This window comes from Melospiza georgiana, chromosome 9, assembly GCF_028018845.1.
Source record: "Melospiza georgiana isolate bMelGeo1 chromosome 9, bMelGeo1.pri, whole genome shotgun sequence".
Classification (NCBI taxonomy): domain Eukaryota; kingdom Metazoa; phylum Chordata; class Aves; order Passeriformes; family Passerellidae; genus Melospiza; species Melospiza georgiana.
Window position 1 is genome coordinate 22,182,450 of NC_080438.1, and position 22,524 is coordinate 22,204,973.

The 22,524-nt window shown below is 62.5% G+C and overlaps 1 protein-coding gene across 1 annotated transcript; it reads right to left on the reverse strand.

Annotated features, from left to right (window-relative positions):
* Positions 1-65: 65 nt before the first annotated feature.
* Positions 66-21,211, reverse strand: PTCH2 (patched 2). The gene is given in 26 exon segments (XM_058030477.1): positions 66-1,281; positions 1,382-1,789; positions 1,940-2,185; positions 2,570-2,669; positions 2,938-3,080; positions 3,206-3,343; positions 3,868-4,151; positions 4,579-4,759; positions 4,848-4,990; positions 5,239-5,551; positions 5,636-6,041; positions 6,141-6,259; positions 6,339-6,464; positions 6,552-6,644; positions 6,750-6,905; positions 6,986-7,117; positions 7,348-7,495; positions 7,748-7,869; positions 7,958-8,153; positions 10,154-10,245; positions 10,486-10,555; positions 10,673-10,862; positions 20,460-20,652; positions 20,918-21,016; positions 21,018-21,139; positions 21,142-21,211. Coding segments are annotated over 25 exon segments (4,290 nt in total). The 3' UTR covers positions 66-1,281.
* Positions 21,212-22,524: the final 1,313 nt, after the last annotated feature.

The window sequence follows — 22,524 nt, forward strand, 5'->3', positions numbered from 1 at the left end:
GAGGGGACTGCCCGCCGTGCCCACGCCTGGCACGGGGACAGGGTCCCCAAGGCCACCCCTGCTCAGTGGCAGTGTCGGGGGGCCTGGGGCCGCAGGCACAGCAAACACCGCTGGAGTTAAAGTGCTGGGTAACGGCGCGGACGGTGCCCGGGATGGGGACGGGGATGGGGACAGGGGCTGGCTGCAGGGACAGCCCCGTTGCACGGGGACATGGTAAGAAATACCGTTTCCCAGCAAATGTGCCTGGTGGCACCATGGGAGCCCACGTCAGCGTGCAGCACCCTGTGCGTGCTCAAGCCTGTGCCATCCCCTGGACAGAGCACAAGTGTGACACAGGGGCTGTGGTCGTGGGACAGCTCAGGGGCTTGGCACAGCAAGGACCACTCCAAGGATCTCCCCCTTCCAAAACCCTGCCTGTGTGCTGGGGAGCAATAGGCTCCCTTTCACCACTGTGGCACATCCATGATCTCCAGCCTTTCCATACTTGCCACTGGGGAAACTGAGGCACGGACTAGCATGTTGGAAGGGGTGAGCTGCCCATGGAGTGGGGGCATGAACCAGGTCTGTGCCCCCAGGCTCCTGCTGCCTCCAGTGGGCAGCCCTGCACTGGGCAAAGGGTCTGCCCGCTCCCTGCCTGCACCCTGGGCAGCCAGGTGAGACTGTAGGCTGAGAAATAAATCTTTTAAAATAAGCTTAAAAATATATATCTCTCTATAGATAGTTTCCCTTTGCAATAAATAAAGGTGGGGGTGCCCACCCTAGGCCTTGCCCATGGCATGCCAGGGCATAGCTGGCTCTGGGGCTGCCCCCTTAATCAGCACAGGGGGCATCAGGGCACCCTGTTGGGGTACCCCAGCTCATGGCCTGGGATGGGTGGTCCCAGGAGGAGGTGATGGGGAGCAGGCAGTGACCCCACAGAGGGGGAGCTGGCATGGCACCGAGTCCACCTTGCCAGCAGCTCCAGAAACAGAGGGGGGAGTTAGTGCTTCCATTTCTGGGGGACAATAAATCCAGGGCAGGATAACCCCAAGCCCTGGGTGATGGGACATGGCACCAACGGTACAGCCTCGGGTGAGGGACACACGGGCACGGCATGGCCTGCACACAGCTTGCATAGAAGTGCCAGCCTGCCCTACCAAGCCTCGGTGCAGGGTGCAGGGGGCCGGTCCTCCTCGGCCAAGACCGCTCTGGCGATTAGCAGCACGACACGGGGTGACCCCGCTCTGCACCCTCCTGTGCCCACTGGGTGCTGGGGAGATGCTCTGCCCAGGAACCAGCAATCTGCAGGGAGAGAGACCTGGGGGTCAGCTGGGTCCCTTCACACCCACCTCACACCCCACACTGCCATGCCCTGCCCTGGGTAGGGTGTCCCCAAGCTCACCTAGCGCCAGGCACCTGCCCCGTGGTGGTGTCCCATGTTCTGCATCTCAAAGGTGTCGGGCACAGCGGCGCCGCTGGTGCTGGGCTCGTCCAGGCAGTCCCGCTCGGCGCTGGTGAAGCCCTCAGGGCTGAAGGTGGGGTAGGAGCCGGGCAGTGAGGGGTGCAGGGCCACTGTCACCGACGCGGTGGCCGTGACGGTGGTGTAGCTGCCGGCGGGACCCTGCAGGTGGGTGCTGTAGGTGGGCAGGGCTGCGGGCGGCGCTGGCCGGGTGCCCGCTGGGCAGGGCTGAGGGGGATCTCGGGGCAACGTGGTGCACGGCTCCCCGAAGGGCAGAGGGGCTGCAGGCTGAGGGCCAGACGCCTCTTTCTTCCCCTGAGCCTCCAGGCTGTCCTTGTAGGGCTTCAGCACCTGGAGGGGGAGCATGAAGCATGAGGGTCCCCAGCCATATTGAGCATCCCTCTGGCAACACCACCAGCCCCAATCCCCCAGCTCTATCCATGACCCTCTCCCCGGGGATGCAGGGGAGTTGGCAATGCCACAGTGGGTAGAGACACTCACAGTGATGCGGGGGAAGCTGGGGTCCTTGCCAGCCTCCAGTAGGATGTGTGCTGGGGCAGGAGGCACAACGAAGGGTCCCCGTGGGCTGCCTGGCCCCACGCTCTCCGTGTAGTGCTCAGTGTCAGAGGGCTCAGGGAAGGTGGCAGGCCAGGCTGGAGCGCGCCGGACGTACAGTCCCCCAGGGCCCAGACATGGGGGTATCGACTCTGGTGGGGGTAGGCAGGGGCCATTATCCACCAGGGACGCCTGGGGAGAGAACACAGGTCAGAGGAGCCAGGGACAAAGGAGTATGGAGAAGTAGGGAGTAAGGGTTGATGCGAGGGTGGGGATGTGGGTGATGCCAGGTGAAGCAGGGATGGGATCAAATGGGTCAGGGAGGGGTGGGGAAAGTTGTGTGTGGAATGGAGCAGGAACAAAGTCAGGTAGGTATGGGGCAAGTAGGATATGGGTTAGAGAAAGGATGAAGTAAAAGAGGGATGGTACAGGGCAAAGGATGGACTGAGGTGGTTTCGACAAGGCAAAGATGGATAAAGGGTGAAAGGTGGGCAGGGAGAGGGGCAATGGGGGATGGAGAGACAGGATACAGGGCTGGAGAGGATAAGGGAGAGGAGGGATGGAGGGGTCTCGTACCTCAGGGGGTGGCCCGATGACAGAGAGCAGCACGGGCAGCAGCACCAGCCCATTGAGCAGCCCCAGCAGCGTCAGGATGGTCAGCACCGCAAAGAAATACCTGAGGGGGCCATAGGCACATGGGGTAAGCAGGCACAGCCATCATGAGCCTTTCTCATCGCAAACACGGCTTCCCACTCCACACCCCCTGGCCCTCCCATGTCTCCCCAGCCTCCAGGCAAGGTGGAATGGCAGTCCCCAGCAAGATGTCCTCACCAGCTACCCCACATCCCCACTACCAGACAGGGGGACTGCCACACCCACCAGCCCCCACTGCCAAAGTTCTTGTAGGGCAGCACGTGGCTGATTTACCCTTCTTCAGTGCTCACCTCATGATGAAATCGAACTCAGAGCCAGCCAGCATGAGGACACCCAGGAGGGTGGAGACAGCACCATCCATCACAGGCGCAAAAGTGTGCTCCAGTGCTGCAGCTGAGCGCACGTTTCTGCTCCCCGCAGCTGTCAGGAAGCCCTGAGTGGGATGGAAATGTCATGCAGGACTGTCCCCGTGTGCCACCCATGATGGGCCACCCATCAGCACATGGCCAAGTGGGTGAGGGTGCCAGGGAGTGGGAACTGGCATCAGCCTGTACTCACCAGGGCCACGTGGACAGTAAACTCCACACCGATGCCCACCGAGGCAATGAGGATGACCACAGGGATGGCGCTCAGCTTGATGCCCATCAGCCCCATGATGCCAAACAATTCCACAGCAATCATGGCCAGGATGGAGACCTGGAGGGTGATGGGGTCAATGAGAGATGGCTTTGATTGGCTGTCCCCCCTCCCTGGCAAGCCTGACTCTACTCCATATAGAGCAGCCTCACCTCACTGACCCTTTTCCCTCTATTTGCAGTGTCCCTCTGTCCCATCTTCTGGGGGTAGCCCTCACCCTGCTCTGCATGGATGTCATCAAACCCCTACCCACTATACACATTCCCATCATAACGTGCTCCCTGATCACTCCATGTGGCTCCCCCAACAACTGCCACCTCCACATGGGTGTTCCTGTCACTCTCTTCTGCATGGATGTATCCAGGGCCCCCGTTCTCTTCACCAATGATTTAACTGATCCCTCCATACAGGAGTCCCCCACCCACTGCCACCCTCATATGGGCATCCCTTCCCTCCCCTGGCCACTCCATCACCCAATTCCCATGAAGCAGGAACCCAGGGCCACTCAGCAGGACGGGAGAAAGGCTGCATGTCCCTGTCCCCACCCATCAGGCCCATCCCCGCGCATCAGGGTGCGTACTCACGATGATGCCGGCGGTCCAGGGGTTGAGCAGCAGCAAGGCGCACACGAGGAAGGTGCAGGCCAGCAGGATGCTGATGGCCAGCAGGAACCAGTGCCGCAGGCCGATGTACTGCTCCCAGAAGAGGAAGGGGTAGCCGCTGGGGTAGCTCAGCACGCCGTGGCGCTGCGCAGCCTCCTGGCAGATGGCCCGAACGCTCTCAATCGCCTCCACAAAGTCGGACGTGCGACGCAGCCCGCTCAGGTAGAAGGGGAACTGGGCGAACTCCAGCGGCTGGGCTGCTGGGACTGTGAGGAGATCACAGGCAGTGAGGGTATGGGCAGTACAGGTGGACAGGCAGCACAAGAGCACCAGCCTGATGCCTGGCTGGCTACCACAGGTCTGAGGAGTGTGTAGGGAACAGACTGGGGTCAGGAAGGAGGGCGGGGCATTTCTCTGCCCGTAGGATTTTTGTGCATTAGTGGGTTACTCTTTGCAGTGAGATGCTCCTGGGCTGGAGCAGGTGTGTGTTGCTAAGCGCACGGGGAATGCACAGGGGGATGCTCAGGGTGTGGGATGCAAGAGGATGAGGGTTAAGGATGAGGGGAAGCAAGGCAGTTTACCAGATGGGATGAGGGGTTTCCCTTCAGGGCAAAAATGTGTGGGGAATGGGGTACTCTGCAGAAGGACATCGGGGGCAGAGGGGACCTTGAGGAGCCCACCATGCTCACTCACTTCGCAGGTTCTCGCCTGTGGTGTCGTACTTGTCATGAATCCACTCGGGGGGTGGGGGATAGAAGTTGGCCTGGGAGGCAGCAAAGCCCAGGGGGTCGTTGCTGGCCCACACTGTCAGGCAGATGTAGAAGGTGTCGGGGGGGATGATGCCATTCTCATCCACCAGTCGCCGCGTGGTCAGCTACAGGAGAGACCAGGAGTGAACATGAGCTGGGCAGCTGGGGCAGAGACATCCCCAGCACAGTCAGCCCAGCCCTGTCATCACTCACCTGGTTGAAGTTGAAGGGCTCCTTCTTGTTGCCAGTCTGGATGAGGAGCTTGTATGCCAGTGCTCCATCCTCGGAGCCATTGCGGTAGCTGTCATGGGTGATGCGCCCAGCCTGCCAATCCCTGTCGAAGGTGGCCTGGAGCCCTGGGGATGCAGAATGGGGGGTAAGCATTCCTGGGGATACACCACCCCGTGTGATCCAGGGAGTGTGGTGCCAAAGGGATGGGCACACAGAAACCCCAAGGCTCAGCTTCCAGTGCTGGGCACCTTGGGACCATCCTCCCCAGGGTGCTGCACAGAAGGGAAGGCATTCCCAGGTCAGTGGGGAGCATGCAGGCTGAGGAGAGGACTGTCAGGCAGGGGAAGTCATGGAGAAGAGGCATGTCCCTCACCTCTCAGCCAGTCCTGGAAGTAATGGAGCCACATTTTAGGCAGGTCACGGTTGCCCTCCCGCACCACGTACTTGACGGTGCTGAAGGCCTGGTGCAGGCTCAGCAGGGCAGCCTGAGCTCCCGGGTAGTGGAAGCCACCCTTAGTGACAATGAACATGTTGTAGAAGGAGAAGTACTTGAACTGGGCCGAGATGAAGGCGTGTGCCTTGGTGTCCCGTGGCACGATGTCTGTCAGGTAGAGGCCATCGTGTACCATGGTGGTGCCGTAGAGGCTCAGCCCTAGCAGTGCCAGGAACAGCACCACCACCACCACCTGTGGGGACAATGGGGGGGTCAGAAACAGTCCTGTGCCACCCACCCACCCTGAGTGGCACCACTAGGGCAGTCCCCCCCTCACCTTGGTCCGGGTGCGCAGAAGGAGTGGGGCATACTTCTCCCGGGCAAAATCAGCGAGGCTCCAGCGGCAGAAGGGCAGGGGGACACAGTCCCGGCCACCCTTGGCCTCGTCCAGCTGAGACAGCAGATCCCGGGTGGAGCTGGATGGGGCAAAGACCTGCGAGCCCAAGGGGTCACTGTGGGGCAGCAGGATGGCAGGCGAGGTGCACACCTGGGACGTGGGTGGCAGGACAGTGACAATGTGGTGGCCTGAGGGGTCACACCGGGTGAAGGCTTGCACGGTGGTGGTGATCTGGGTGCTGGTGGCCATGCCGGGGTGCCCATAAGGAGATGGGTGGCAGGCATGGTTGTCATTGGCATCAGCAAGCTCTTGGGGCTGGATCTGGATGACTCTTGAGGAGCAAGGGCTGCATGGAGGAGAGAGAGAAGAATGAGATATTTACTCACCCTGTCTTCTTTAGGGAGCTGTGGGGTCAGACCCAGCCCAGCCTGCCCAGTGCCAGTACCTGTAGAAGCAGCAGAGGATGTCGAGCCGGCGTTTCTCCCGGCGGTGCAGGTCCAGGCTCAGGATGGCAGGGAAAACAAAGAGCACCATGGCGAAGTTGAACACAACAACCACTGCAGCCTGCAGGAATTGGGGGACACACATCAGAGAGGGGTCTGGCCATCCCTTCCCATCCCCTGGAAAGGGACTGTGGCCCTACCTGGAGGGAGAAGGCACGCAGGGCAGGGATGGGCACCAGGGCTGCCATGAAGAAGGCAATCATGTTGCTGACAGAGGTGAGAGCCACACTGGTCCCCGTGCGCTTCAGACACTCACCTGTCCGCTCCTGCAGGGACAGAGAAGGGGTGATGAGAAGGGACCATGAGGAGGCAGGAGGAGGCTGAGAAGCCCCTGGGCAGTGCTCAGTGCTCACCTTGAAAGGGATGTGCTGGCTCGTCTCAGTGAAGGCATGAGCCAAGAGGAACATGTCATCCACCCCAATACCGAGGGCCAGGAAGGGCAGGACCTGCCACAGAGCAGTTGGCATGAGCAGAGGGACATGATCACCACCTGAGAGGGGACTCAGGGTCCCACCCACCTCACAGTAGCCAGCTCTTCCCCCAGCACATACCTGGGTGGTGGCTGCATTGAAGGAGATGCCCAGCAGTGAGCAAAGCCCCAGGCCAGAGGCGACGGAGAGAGCCACAAGCAGGACCCCAGCCAGGCCCACAGCCCCTTGGGACTTGGAGCAGTCCCACCGCAGCATGGTGACACAGGCGTAGGCCAGCTGCAAGAGCACAGTGGGTTAGCAGGGGCCTGGGGGGAGATGGAGGGAAGGCAGAGGACAGAGAGAGGGGGCACACATACCATGAGGAGGTAGCCCCCAGCCACCCGGATGACGCTGACGTCAGAGAAGGACTTCATGATGTCGTTGAGCGTGGTGGTGGAGAAAGCATGGACACTCTGCGTGGCGTTGGGAGGGATGGAGTCCTGTGCCAGCTGCCAGAGGTGCATCCCATTAGAGGAGTCAGGAGCCCCCTGCTCTACAGTACACCCACCCCAGAGCCATTCAGGGGGTCAGCATCATCACTGACACTCCCTAGGGATGCGCTGGACTAAAAGAGAGTAGTGCCAGAACCCGTGGCCACATGAAAACCTGGGCACAGAGGGATGCCATGCACAGGCTCACCCCTGCCCAGCCCCATGTGGGGGCTGTTCTCAGTGCTCACCTCCACGAATTTCCTCTGCCAGGCCTCCAGGATGGCTCCTGCCTTCTCCTCGCTCCAGCTGATATCATGGATCTCGTAGTCATCCTTGAAGTGCTCATAGAGCTGCCGGGGGCTCATGAGGAGGAACATGGTCTGCAGGGCCTCGGCGCTGGGGGACAGGCACGCACCTCGCTGGGACCGGCTGCAGCGCCCCAGGATGCAGGAATGGGTCCATCCCCCACCCCACGGCACCCATCCCCACCACAGACAGCCAGGAGAGGACCCAGGCATCCTGCCTCCTTGCTCTGCCTTGCTCACTGGCCCCACACACTCAGCAGCCCCTGAGACAGCCCCACAGCCCCTCCTGCAGCCAGGGCAGGCGTCCTGCCCTGTGCCTGGGGATGCCCACAGCAGCTCTTACCGTAGCAGCTTGCCCTGGGAGTCTTTGGTCGTGCCACCTAAAATCAGCTCCTGCTGCCAGCGCATGAACTTCCTGGAGAAGCCGTGGCAGCCCCCTGAGAGCTCGGCTGGGATGTCGGGGCTCTGTGGGTGGAGGGGAGGTATCAGGATTGTGGGGCAGGCATGAGAGCACTCCCACACCCAATCCTGGTCCTCGTGGACTGTGACCCACCTGCTGGCTCTGCTTGTTGGGGGCACTGGAGGGACACTGGGGGTCCCGGGGGTCCAGGCAGGGCCGCTCCATGTAAGCCTGTCCCACCTCTGCCTTGTCTAGCAGCTCTTTGAAGCCTTCCAGGGATGTGAACTGCCCCAGCTCCTCCATCAGCTGCAGAGGGTCCAGGTTGCTCCACTGGATGTCCGGGCGGCCCCTGGGCAGAGAGCAGCACCGGGGTCATGGGGGATGCCAAAACCCACAGGCAGTACCACCATCACCCCTGCCAGCCCATGCCAGGGGCAATGTGGATGCCCTCCCAGGCAGGATGCGGGGATGCAGCCGAGCTCAGCCCCCAGCACGTCCCTTACCCCCTCCCGGGAATCCCCCGTGCCCTGTGCGCCACAGCGGGCCGTGCCCCGAGTCAAGTAGCGTGCCTGATCCTGTTAGTCCGGGACAAAGCGGGGGGAGCCGGCCCTGCTGCCTGGCCCCGCTTTGTGTGAGCAGTCAGGCCGATTACTGCCCGTGGGCTAACATCTTGATAGAGGGGAGCAGGCAGGCAATAGCTCCCGGCATCCCTTACAGCCCTTCCTGCCATTTTCCCCCAAGCTGGAGAGTTTGGGGCTCTGCAGAGGTCCTGGGGACTCAGCACAATACTGGGAGCTGGGCGTGGAGTAGGTTCTTGGAGGTCCAGCAGGACTGCAGGGGACTTGGGTACCCAGGAAAAGGGTTTTTCCCATTGCCTGCAGATGCTCTGCTCCCTCCACCCCAGCCTGGGGAGCTGGGGGCCAGCTTCCAGCCTCACTCAGCTTCTTTTTTAAGACAGAAAGGACACACAAAAAAGCCAATAACCCAGCCCAGCGCTCCAAAGAGGGGAAGAAAAAGCCCCGAGCAAGTGTGGGCTCTGGGGAGAAACACAGCCTAATAATTCATGAAGGCTGGCTGGGCCAGAGCCGGCCGCTCGAGATTCCCACATACCAACCGGAGCTGCTGCTGCTTCCAAAGAGAGCCCCTTTTATCTGCTTTCGCTTGCTTCACTGAGCCAGGGCAAATCCTTTTGTCTTTCCATAGATTGCTGCTCTTTGTTCTCCCAGCTCCCACCCCGCTCACCCCTTGGCGTTAAAAAGGGGGACGAGTCCCCCTGGGCCGGCCGGCGCTCAGCCGGGGTGCCCGGGCTCCCTCGGCTGCTGGGAGAGAGGAGTCCCGTGGCTGCTGCAGTGCCAGCCCGCCTGCCACGGAGCTCAGCCCCAGAACGCTGCCCAAGCCAGGCAGGCAATGCCACCAGCATCCCCTCTGGCACAGCCACCCCAGCCCCACTTGCTCCTGCTCTCGGCAGTTCCCCAGCCTGGGATGGGGAGAACCTGAGGTCTTGGGGGGGCAAAACCAGCCCCCCAGTCCTGGCTGGGGAGGCTGTGGCCCCTTCCCCCTCCTCCCGTCCGCAGCAGCCTGAATAAGGCCACTATTTCATCTATTTGGCAAGGGGCAGCTTTCAGAGCAGCATTAGCATGAGAAAGCACGGGGCTGCGTTTGCTGACAATGCACAAGCCGCCCCAGCTCTCCCGGACAAACACACGCGTAAACAGAAGGAATGTGGGGGAGGCTCCCCGGCCCAAGCCGGGGTCCCCAGCCCCACCACCACCGTGCGAGGAGCTGGCTGGAGTCACTCGCCACCCAGCCCAGGGACTGTGTGCCCTCCGTGCCCTGGGCACAGCTCAGGAGTGTGGGTGCCCCCTCACAATCACAGCACCCACAAAGTGCTGCCAGGGGACCTGCAGCCTCAGGGACCTGCCTGTGGCACAGCCACTGTTCCCCCTGTCCCCATCCCTGGCAGGTGGGAGAGCATGGCAGGGACGGGACGGGACGGGACGGGATGGGATGGGATGGGATGGGATGGGATGGGATGGGATGGGATGGGATGGGACGGGCAGTTCCTGCCTGTGGGCTGCAGCCCCCCTGCAGCGGTGCAGCCCTACCTGTGCCACCGAGGCCAGGCAGGGGAGGACAGGGACCTGTCCCCAGGGTGTTGACCCAGCGGGACAGCAATGGTGGTGGGACCAACCCAGGGGCTGAGCAGGACAAGCTGCAGCATTGAAGCACCGTGGAGCAGGCAGAGCCAAGCTGCAAAGGGAGGCCAAGCACAGCCCCTCGGCAGCATCCCCAGCTCCTGCTCCCACCATGGCCCCCCACAGCCCAGGACAGTTCCCCACACACACTCACGGGAGATAGGCTGAGCCTCCCTGCAGCTTGGAGCCTTCCCAGAAGCAGTCCAGCGGGGTCAGGATCACACAGGGGAACAGCTTCTCTATCATCTGTAGGAGGAGATGCGAGGGGTCAGCAGGGATGGATCAGATTCCCCAGTCTCCCCCCACCTTGCTGGGCTTCCCAAACCTGCACCTTCCCACATCCAGCCAGCAGTGCCTTCCCAGCACCTGGGGCTGGCAAGCCCTGTCCCCAGCACAGCCCATCCACTGCCATTCTTTGATGGACTGACCCCGCGGGTCAGCAGCCACCCCCGGGGCTCCCTCTGGCCATCCATGACCAGCACTCACCCTCTCGATCATGCCATTTTCAATGATGGGGACACCCGACTTGTAGCAGATCTTGTTCAAATCCCACGATCTGGAACGGCAAAAGGAGGCGCTGAGAAAGGGCATATCCCACAGGGGACATGGCAAGGGCAAGAGGGATGTGCAGAGCACGGCGGGGGTCCCCATCCCCATCTGGAGCCGGACTCACTTTCCGTACAGGGAGACTTGAACCTTGCTGGCGGCCAAGGCCGCCTCGAGGTGGAGCTGCAGGGCCTCCTGTGTCAGGATGTTATCACCCTCCTTCTTAGGGGTCTGGATCAACATCTGGGACGTGTAGACGGACTCCTCGCCCAGCTTCTCCTTGGTGTAGCGCAGCTCCTGGCTCACCCGGCTGCCCGCTGTGGAGGGGACCACGATGTGCCCTGTCAGTGCCAGGGCAGGCAGAGCCCCCATCCCACCAATTTGCCCTGCCCATCAGGATGCCCAGGGAACGGGATGGGCAGAATCAAGGCCACGCAGCATCAGGTGGTGCCATGATCACTCACAGGGGCTTTTGGTGTGAGGTTCCCCAATTGCTGCATCCTCTGGGTGCTCACACCCAAGGGATCCAAACAGGGACCACCTCAGGACACACTGGACCAGGCATCCCCCTTCCCACCAACACTGTACCCAACCCCAAAGCAGCTTGTTGGCTTTGCTCTCACCAGAAAAAACCCACAGACAGATGGTTGGTGGAGTGAACTCAACCTGTCCACTTCCACCCGTGCACTGTGGTGGGTGCTGCAGATGCCCAAAACCAGCCCACAAAACAAGAAGCGAAACTGGGGGCACCCAGCCCAGCCCAGCTGGCACCCCAAGGCAGCAGGGAAGGAGCGCAGGGCGATGCCAGCACCCCGAAGTCCCTGCAGCTGTAGGGGACAGGGGAGGGAGGTGGTGCTGGGGACATCACCCTTCCCTGCCAAGGCTCTGGGATCTGTCCCCCTTGGGCAGCGGGAGAGCTCTGAGCACAGCAGGGCCAGGGTTTCCAGCTGAAGCCACCGACTCCATTTGCGGCAGCCTCGGCGTGGAAGAGGAATCCCCTCCCAGCCAGCGTGGCTGGGGCTGGGACCAAACCCTGCACGGTCTCTCGCATGGCTGAGCACCAGCCCAGGGACAGCTGTCCCCATCCCCTTCGAATGGGGGGCTCCCATCCCTCCTGGTACAGCAAAGGGGAGGCAACACAGCCCAGAGGAGGGTGGGAAGTGGATCCTGAAACCCCTCCCAAGTGCACCACTTGGCTGCCCTGCTCCAGCCTCCTGCCCTGGCACATCTGGGGTGCAGCCCCCGTCCCAGTGCCACCCACTGGGGTACCCCAGGATGCCCAACGTGGGATGCTTCCCAAGGCAGTGCCGCTGGCAGGGGTGAGGCTCCTGCCCAGCCCCAGGAAAGCGAGGGGAGGTCACGATTCATCGGCACCAGGATGCTCCCTCAGCAAGAGGCGGGGGCCCCGGCGGGCCTGGCCCTCCGCCAGCACCGAGGAGGCCAGAGCGAGACCGCAAATAAGGAGCAGAATCTTCCCTTTTAATGACTTATTATATGGGTTGGTGTTTTGGTTTTTTCTTTTTTTTTTTTTTTTTTTTCCCTGCTTTTTGGGAACGGGGAGGGCAAAGCATCTTTATTGTTCCTGGCTGGGCCAGGGAGCAGCTGGTGTCCATCAGATGCCAGTTGGGATAGAGGTTGTGCCAGGGACAGGGAGGGGGGGACACGGCCGCGGCTTTTGTGTGTGTGTCAGAGGGGACAGCAGCACCCAGGGCGAGGGGACGAGGACACGGGGAGGGTGGGTGTCGGCGGTGGGGGGAAGTGGGACGCCCATGCCGTTCCCAGCAGGCTGGGAGGTCGGGCAGGAGGTGCGCCAAGCTGCTCTGATCTCAGCCGTGCCACCCACGCCGCGCCCGGGCGGGAGCTGGGACACAGCGCCCAGGGGGTGCCCGGCAGCGCCGCTGCTCCCGGGGGACGCATCCCATCCTGCTCCGCCCTGCCCCGCCGGCATCCCCGCCCCGCACGGCCGCGGGAGGAGCCGCACATCTGCAGGCACGGGTGGGGGCGAGCCCCCCGAAAAATTAAAGAGGAGGGGGATAAAAAAAAAAAAAAAAGAGAGAGAGAGAGAGAAAATAAAAAGCCGTCCCTTGTAATTAGTGTTAATTTGGAACAGGGCACTGCGAGCCGTCAGCAAGCTTCAAAGGCCGTGAGGAAGCCTCAAATTCCAACACCCTAATTAACCAAAGAGCAACATGAAAAGACAAGGCAGCGCACACAGGGCTGCCAAGGACACTTCAAACGGGCGCACGCCCGCCGGCCGGGCAGCCCGGCAGCGCCGAGACGCCCCACGCCGCACGCAGCCCCCCGGCCGGCCGGGGAGGGGGCTGCGGCACCCCCATACCAACAATGGGCACGGTAATGAGGAACTGTATGCAAATTCCTCCTTTTTGTTGTTGTTGTTGTTGTTGTTTGGTTGGGTTTTTGTTGGGTTTTTTTTTTATTCCAATTAACAAAGGGAGCCCTTGGCTTTTTCATGCAAAGGGCTCTCTGGTTCCAATCAGGCGTCCGGTCCTGCTTACTAACAGCCTGCTCTGCTCCCCGGCAGGGTTTGGCTTCACTGCCCGGGACCCCCAGCTCCCTCCAAAATCCAACAGCAGGGCCTGGGGGCAGGGCAGTCCCCCAAGGCTGGAGCATCCTCGCTGGGTCTGGGCATTGCTCCTCGGTACCGCTGCTGGGGGGCTGTGGGTGCAGCCTCAGAGCAGTTCTGGCTTGGGACCCTGCACCCACTTGCTCTCCAAACACCTGGGGTGCAGAGCAGGCTCCGGCCGTACCCAAGCAGGGACAGTGGATGCTAGGGATGGGACAGGGTCCCTGGCAGGGAGGGTGGCTGCGTGTGCGGCTGCCTCCCATCTACGGGCCCTGCCGGGGGAGCCCTCTCCGTAATTACAGCATCCGCCACAAAATTACAGAGCAGGGCTGGAGCCTCCCTGCCCCCTTCCCGGCCACCCTGCCTGAGCCATTTCCCTGCACCCCAAACCCTCCTGGCACAGGAGCCACAGCCACGGCACTGCAGCCAGCTCAGCCTCACATAGCGGGGCCAACTCGTGCCCTCAGCTGCTGCAGCCAGGACAGAGCCTCAGCCCCTGTGCTGTCCTGGGAGGGGTCTGATCCCAGCTCATTCCACATCTCCCCAGAGGCAGCCAGAACCTCCCAAACTCATCTCAGAGGGTTTGGGGTCAGATGAGCCCATGCCAGGTCCTCTGCCCACAGCGCAGCTCCAAAGCCCTCCAGGCCGGGGCTGGCCCCCTTGCAGCCACCCCGCTGGTTGTGACAGCTAGGGGACCTCCCACCACGCTGTCCCAGGGCAGGGCAGGAGGTGAACAAACCCCGCGGCGCCCTGTCCCTGTCTCCAAGCACCCAAGGGTGGGCGCAGCAGGCTGAGCGTGCCAGGGCAGCGTGTCTGGGTGGCACGGGGAGGGCAGTGGGTGCGGGCAGGCTGCCAGCCCCACACTGAGCCCTCCCTGCCTGGCAAGGCTGAGGGCAAGGGAGGGATGTGGGAGGTGCTGGGGACCACAGAGAGGTACCAGAGTCTCCCCATGAAACACATGCTGCAAAGTCCACTCTGTCCCATCAGGCTGGGTAGAGGTCACGGTCAACAGCAGTGCCACCACAGTGCAGATGGCACCCAGGCACTGCCGGTGTTGTCACCGCTTGGGTGTCACAGGATGACAGGGAGGGAACACTCCTGGGTACGCATTCTCCCTTGGCCCCGAAAATCAGGTCCTGTCCCACATGGTGTAATGGGGCTACGGGATGTGACAACAAACGTTGAGCTGCAGATTGGGCTGGTGCCCAGGGGATGCTGCAGCCCTGACCCCAGCTGGGCCCACTAGCACGGGACTGGATGACCAGCTCCCTGTCTACAGCACAACATCCCAATGCTCGGGTTGGGAACCATCACAAAGGCACAGCTGACAGCGGGACAAGGTCAGGATGAGATCCCCTGGGAAAAGCCATCCCCAAGGGGAACATCCCTTGCAGCACCCTCTGCTACAAGAGGCACCCAGACCGAGCACATCCCGCGGGCAGAGACGCCCGCCCTGGGCCATCAGAGCCCCAGGGGCTCCGGAGGGAAGCCAGAACCATCCTGCAACCCAGGCACTGCCCGCATCCCGGTGGGAGGGGGTCCCGAGGCACCGCCCCGAGCATCCCTCGGCTGCAGCTTCCCCGTGCTGAGCGGCGTGCAAGCCGGAGGCCACCTTCAAAGTGTTGTGGGGCGGATTAGCTGGATTAGGGAGGCAGTGAAAGGACCCATGCTGCTCCGGAGGAAGTCTCGCCCAGGGCACACTGAAAGAGCCATTTTTACCTGTCCCGGCCGCTACCGCCAGCCTCGCCAAAAGCCCGGCGGCCCCATCCTGTCAAAACACGTCCTGCCGGCCCCATTCACCCCGCGGCTCTCCCGGCAAGGCAAGGGGGGCGGCTGCCGGCAGATGGGTGCCCCGGCAGCACCGAGGCGCGGACGAGGGCTCGGCGCTGCCCCGGCTCCTCCGGCCGAACCCACGGAAGGGGCTCCCGGCTCGGCCAAGAGGGGCGGCAGAAGCCGGGGATGCCTTCAAGAAGCCAGCGGCGGAGGGGCTGAAAGGGCCCGTTTGGGGCCAGCTCCCCAGCCGCCGGCCCCGGCCGAACTCTTTTGTTTAACGGCGAAGCTAAATTAATGTCTTTATTACCCCAAATCGGGGGGCGGCGGTTCCCAGCACGGCGAGGGGGGCACCGGGAGCTCGCACCGCCCCGGCCAGCGCCGAGGGGACAGCGCGACCCCCGAAAAAGAGAGAGGGGGGGGGAAAAAAAGGGGAGGGGGGGAGAGGGGATTCAGTTGGGAACTATTCACCGCTAAGACTCCTGTCAGCATTGACATAAATTTCCACTGGTGTTGGCATTTAGGCATTTGCCATTTCCATATGTATAGGGCTGCCTGTACTAATTATGCTAATCACCCCCTCTGTTGGCTGCTGTGAAAAATGGCCACATTAGGCACTCCACTGCTTGCTAATGTCACTTAATGTGTGGTTGAAACATACATTCATCCCCCTCTGAATGGTGAAATTTTTCCACATTGCTGGCTTCATTCAGGCAAGAAATGAATTTTTTGAACTCAGACCACTTTTCCAGGCCCGAGGGAGAGGCAGATAATAAAACCCTCTTCTTGGGCCCTGGCGCTGCCCCCTCCCAGCCGCCAAATAACATTTAAAACACACAAAAAAAGAGCCCGTTCCCTAAGTCCGTAGATATGTCCAAGTTAAAAAAACATATATACATAAAAACAGAAAAAAATACTTTCTAGGAAATAAAAAAATGTATGAGTTGAAAAGGAAAGCAAAATGGACAGGGGCAGATAAGCCGCAGCCATCTGTAAAGTCTTCCAGTCTCTTTGGGTTAATTAGCAAAATTTTCCAGCCCAAAAAAGCTGACCAAGCTGTCAAGGAAGGGAAAAGGAAGAGCAAGAGGGTTTGCGCTCACCTCCCAAAGATAAATAAATAAAGGTGAACTGACTGGACCCCATCTTCTGGTGGGTGGGGGGCAACTGGGTGAGCCTCCTTCCCTCCCCCCTTCTCGAGAAGAAAGGTTCTTTCACAGCCAGAGGGGACTTGGGAGCAGAGGGGAGAGGCAGGCAGGAAGGTTTTTGGGATAACAGGGACCTCAGCACCTCATGGCAGCAACACCCCAGCTGCTGCTCACTCCTCCAAGCCCCCGAGCACGGGGGCACAGTGTCCCCACAGATACCCAGACCCTGCAGACAGAGAGGACAGCAGGGTGCTGAAGGAAAAATCCCACCAGGCCAGGCAAGACGGTCCCTAGGCACCCTGGGCTGTCCCTCTCCTTCCTGCAGAGCAATACCTGTGTCACCACACCCCAAGAGAAATGGGGACTCTCTTCCCCAGGACACCAATGTGGGGACAGAGCAGGGACATGGCAGCCCAGGAGCCACCCCACAGGAGTGAAGCCAGCTCTGGGCAGATCCCAGCAGGGACTGTGCTGCCCCAGACATGGGGACAAACTGCCATCAGAGCCCCCCAAGCTGTCAGCACCAGCCACACAGAGCCCCCCAATTCACCCGCTCCTTTCTCAGCCCCTGCACAAACATCCCACCCCACAAACCCACCCACCCAGCACGGAGACCACCCACCTCTCCGTGTGCCCACCCAGGAACGGCTGTGGCATCCCTGCAGCCCCCACACCCCTCCACGGGACCCACCCAGCACAGTGGGGACAGGGCCGGGAGGAGAGGCCACACAGACAGCGCTGAGGGCGTTCAATCCCGTCCTTGGCTTCCTCATTCCCTGTGCCCCTCTCTCGGCAAACAGAGCCAGCCAGCACCTCCTCTCCGTGCTGGCCTGCCGCAGGGGGAGCTCAGGCTGCATCCCAGCCCTGTCCTGGGTGCCGAGGAGCTGATGCCCTGTGCCAAGAACTGCTGCAGAGGTCAAGGAAGGACAGAAGCCACTGCCAGGAGGGCTGGGGGTGTCCCAGCTTTGTGCCCCAGGATGAGAACAAGAGAGCAAATCCCCCTCACCCCCATAAGATGTGTCCTATTTCATCCCAGCAGCACATTCGGGGTGTCCATGACCCCTCCAGGAAAGGGACAGGGTCTTCTCCAGGGAGACTCAGGAGCTCTTTGAGAGCGCGACGGCTGCGCGGGGCGCTTGGCTGTTCCGGTTAGGAATTAACCCGGCCTTCCTTTGAACCAGCCCTCAGCGCTATAAATCAGGCAGACCCATTCACCACCCAGGGCTCTGCCTGCCCAGAGCTCGCCTCCCCAGCCCCTTGGCCCTAAAGACGCCCTGGGAGAGCCAGGAACAGCTGCCAGGTGTCCAGAGGTAACTCAACACTCGCCGCTAGCCGGGACTGCAAAGCCTCCAAGGGGCTAATTGCTTCGGAGGAGCCTAATTGAATGTTTCCACAGTCGAGTCCAATTTATGGGGTGACAGAGCCTCCTTCCATCTCCCAAACAGGGATACAGGTCAGCATTACCCCAGAACACTGCAAGAACCCGTCAGCCAGCCCCCCGGCCTAAGGACATTCCCAGAATCGGGACAGGGGACACTCTGCTTTCCCACAGGTGGCCGGGGTCACAGCCGAGGCTCAGGAGGACACAGCATCAGCATGGCCCGAGGGCTGACCCCAGTCACGGGGCCAAAGCAGGGCTGCCCGCCCTATTCCCCTGTTTGGGGAGGAGGGGGATGGCACATCAGCATCATGCTCCCATGGGAAACCGCTCCCTTCTCTCCCCTGCTCAGCAGGATCCCGGCTCCCAGAGAGCTGAGCTCAGCCTGCAGTGGGGACTGCCTGGCACAGGGTCACACTCTGCTCCTGCAGCGCTGGGACCTCACCTGGGCAGGGTGGTTTGTGGGTTGGAGCATCACCACCCGCATCCCTCAGCCTGGCTAGGCAGAGGCAGGTGGTCAGATGCAGTCACCAGAGGCTTCCTGGAACCTTAAACCACTCTGACCCTGAGCTGGGACCCGCTGGGCCAAAATGATGGGCCTGGGATTCCCTGCACACATACCCTGCCCCTTAGACACCCTACAGCCCTGCCTCAGGGCTGGGATGAACCACAGTCCCACAAACATCTCCTCACAGACCCAGAGCAGGCAGGAGCTCAGGTGCCCAACACCCTGGGGATCCCAAACACTTGGGACCAAGCAGATGGGATACCAACTTTGCCAGCCAAGGAGCAAGAACTGCATTGCTTCAGCCTGCCACAGAGGCACCAGGCTCACTGTAGAGGACACACACTCCAACCCTGCCACACATGTGGGAACGTGAGAAAGTAGCGGCTGAGAAAAATCCCAAAGCAGCTTCAAGTGCTCTGGATGCAACCACAGAGTCTGGGCAATTGTGTTCCACTCTCCAGGGGCATCCCAGGCCCTCCTGTCCCCTGATAATGCCCATCCCCACACCAGCAGGATGGGGTGCAGGGATCAGGGCTGGCCATATGCGGGGGATGCTTTGATCTCACCAGAAAACGCAGAAGCTGAGGCTGAGTGGTGAGGCAGGGAGCTACAGATGGTTATGGGGAAGGGAGGCAGCCCCACAGCCGATACACGAGACTGAAAGTGTCACCACAAACCTTCCTTCCACATCCTGACCCACGCATGCCACCCCACGGGACTAAAGCCATCTCAGACACATCGTCCTTGGTGGTCGCAGGTTGTGCCAGCGCCTGAGGACGCTGGGGCTGTGCCACCCAGGAGCGAGGCACGGAGGGGTCTGCCCCGAGGGCACACTGCTGGGGGAGGAGCCCTCCCAGGAAGGACAAGGGGGGCTCTGAGCAGCACCCCTGGCACCCACACCGTCCTCAGGCAGCAGCACAGATCCAGAGCAGGGGCTCTGTGCAGACCCCAGGGCACCCACTGCCCAGGAAGGGCAGGACTCCCCACGTCAGCGGAGTTTCACCACAGAGTAAAAAAAAAATAAAATTAAATCCAACTCCTGACACCGAAGAAGATGAGAAGCCATGAGAAAGGGAAGGTTCCTGAGAGAGGCCCCCGGCACCCACATTAGAGCCAGACCGCAGTGTGGGGGAAATCCCCCAAGAGCAGCCGCAGTCGCTGCTGCGGCCGGGCGAGCAGGGAGCTCAGTGGGGCACAGGAAAAGCCGGGTTTCTGGGCGCTTCCAGCCGTCCCCAGGCTTGGCCCCTTCCCCATCCCGCTCTCCACCCTGATGTGCCGCAAGTCCCATTCCCCTTAACAGGAACAACCACAGCCGCTTTCCTGGCCACGGTTCCACAAAACGCTGACTCCTTGCTACCCCAAAAGCACAATAAAAATTCAATGGAGCCGGAGCCACGACCCAGAGTGAGGGAACCACGGAGGGAGCGCGTTCCTCCTTCAGCAGGCACAGCTCAGGCGCTGGCTGGACCGGGAGGTACCACTGGATTTCTCTGCTACGTGTTGCAGTGGAAGGGGGTGATGGAGCCGAGATCTGGGGAGGGGGAACAAACATCCCTGGGGAGTGGGAAGCAGGTGGGAGAGCCGGGCATTCCTGGGCAGGGGTCCGTGCGTGCATCTGTGTGCAAGCAGCCAGGGAGCGCAGAGCTCCTTTTTTTTTAAATTAAAAAAAAAAAAAAAAAGGGGGTGGGAGAGCAAAGTTGCTTCTATTGTTGAACCAAATCCAAGAGTAGCTGAGGACCACACAGGGAGCGGGGCGTGGGGGAGGAGGCAGCGCTCCCGCACAAAGATGGCTGACACCCCTCCGCTGAGCAACATCTGCCCCTGCACAGCACCCCGCGGGGACCCCCGCCCGGGGATCCCCCCGCCGCACGGACGGGGCTGCCACTCGGGGTGCTGCCCCCCCGGGGGCCCCCCAAAGCCGAAGGCAGGCGCAGGAAAAGCAAATCCCAGACCCATGAAGCAGGGCTGCAGGGATCGGGGAGAGAAAATCCACGCTGGAGTTATTAATAACAAAGGCGGGGGATCAGCCGCTTCCACTCGGAAACGGGGATTTGCTCCCGCCTGACCCTGCCCGCGCTGCCGTTCCCCCCGGGCCCGGGTCCCGTGCCGGGACTGGCGGCTCCGCGGCGCCAGCTCTGCCCCGGTGCGGGGCTGCGGCCGCCCCCGGGGGCTCTTCCCACCGGGAAGGGGGTGTCCGGCACCATCCCCGCCGCACGTGTCAGCACCTCCGCGCGGGGACCCCCGCAGGAACACGCGTGGGGGTCCCTCCTCAGCCCAGCACCGCGCACGGCGCAGCCCGAGCGGCCGCGCAGACGGGACCCCGGCTCTGGGCACCCACGGCCCGTCCTCCGCGGCCCCGGTGACGGGACGCCCGGCGGCGGCATCCTCATCCTCCTCGTCCCGCCCCGCTCCCGCGCTGTCACCTGCCTCCCGGCCGGCCCCGCACTCCGCGCCGCGCGTGGGGGACAAAGCCGGGGCCGGGAGCGGGACCGTTCCCACGGGCGGCCGAGCCCGCAGGGCCGCGCTTACCTTCCACCCAGAGGTGCTCGATGTCGGTCTCGATGGAGGCCACCCGTAGTCCCACGGCCAGCGCCCCGAACACCAGCAGCCCCACGAAGAGCACCTTCCCGCAGTGCCGCTGGATCCGGCAGCCCAGGGCGAAGAGCAGCGCCTGAAAGCGGGCCCGCAGCCACAGCGGGGTCCTCTGGCCCACGGCCCTGCCCTGCGGAGGGGGCGAGGATCGGGTCAGCCCAGGAGAGGAGAGGGGAGAGCCCCGGCCGGGGAAGGGGACCCGCAGCGGGGCGGGATGCCCGCGGCCGCCGCTCTCGGCTTCGGAGCGGAACCGCGAGCGCCGGAGGTTCCCCGAGCCGGGGGACGCGGGGGTCCCCGCACCCGCCCGGCCCGCCCCGGGCTCCGCCGCGCTCTCCGAAGTGCCCTCCCCGGCCCGCAGCCCCCGCGAGAGCGGGCGATGCTCGTCCCTCACTCACCTCGGGCAGCGGCTTGCGGCGGGCGGCGCGGAGCGGCGGCGGCGCGGCGCGGGGGGGCTCGGCCGGCATGGCGGGGCGGCTGGCGGGGCTGGGCACCCCCCGTTATGTGGGGCCGAGCGCGGCGGCGGCCCCCATGCGCGCGGCGGGGCCGTGCCGGTGCCGGTGCGGATGGAGGGCTGTGTGTGCGCCGCCGGCCGCCCGCCGCGCCTCTAAAGGGGAGGCGGGGGCGGGGGGCGCCGGGGCCGCGCCGCCGCCGCCGCTCCCATTGGCCGCCGCCGCCGCGGCAGCGCCCATCGCCGCTGCTAAGCAACGGCGCGCCCGCCGCCGGCGGCCACACACCGCGCTCCCCCCCGCGCCGCCCCGCGCCGCACCGCACCGGCCCCGCCGCGGGGGGGAGCGCGGCCGCGGCCGCACCGGGGCACCGGCACGGCCCGAGCCCGCGGCTGCCCCGCGCCTCCGGCCCCGGCACCGGCAGCGCCCCACAGGCAGCCCCGGGGACGGGCAGAACGGGCATCCCCCGGTGAGCGTCCCCCGGGGTGGGTGCGCAGCCCTCTCACCCCCCCGCCATAACTGTACCCCCGAGGATGGGCACCCGGCTAAGTAAAGCGTTCCCTACATCCTTCTTCCACAGCTGCCCCGCAAAGGGTTGACAGCCCCCTGGAGATGCCCCAAGGAATGGCATCCCTCCGAAGCGTGTCCCGAGGGCAGGGTGTTGTGTACAAAGCCTCTCCTCGGGGACGCACCCCCCCCCCCTCCAGCCACCCTCCTTGGTCCAAACATTCCCCCATCGGCTCCCTCTCCCCAGTGCTGGGCCGGCCCCCACCCAGAGCCACCCCAAGGGGCCCGGTATCTCCTCCAGGGCCAGACATCTTCCCACAGCTACTTCCCAAGAGATAGGCAGCCCTCCTAAAGGCTGGATATCCCACTGTGGCCACCCCTCAAGGTCTTGGCAGCACTCTCATAGGTATATCAAGGGGTAGTCAGTGTTCTTCCAGAGTCTGTGCATCTCTCTAACAGCCATCCCAAGGGATGGGCATCTCTTCTTCAAGGGCCGGATTTTCTCCCTCAAAGGACCAGGCATCCCAATTAATACCTTTTCCCAACAATATTTAACCCCCTTCCCCTCTCCACAAAAGCAGGGTGTCCACCCACCCCCAGTATCAGCTAGAGGCCAGATATTCCCCCAGGCCACAGTGGGGGGCAGGAAGACATTCCACTCCTTGGGTGTACCCATAAGCACTGCCCCATCCCCTGCCATGGGGAGCCAAGCCCAACATCCCAAAGCTGAAGGCCAGGGGCACAAAAACCCCATCCATGGGGCACAAGAAGTGCAAAAGAGGCAGAGATAAATGGCACATAATTTGTGGGGTGATTAGGATTGTTTCTCTGCTAATTTCACTCCTTTCTCAGTTCTTTATGGGATAGACGTGCTGCCGCTCCCACCAGGAAAGCTGCCCCAAGGAGCTGCTGAGGGCACCCAGGGAGGTTGGTCAACCAACACGGAGCAGCATCCAACCCATGTGCAATCCCCCCATCACTACCTTGGAGCAATCCCAAAGATGCTCAACCTGGCTTTTCCCTCTCCAAAAACGGGGGACACCCCAATA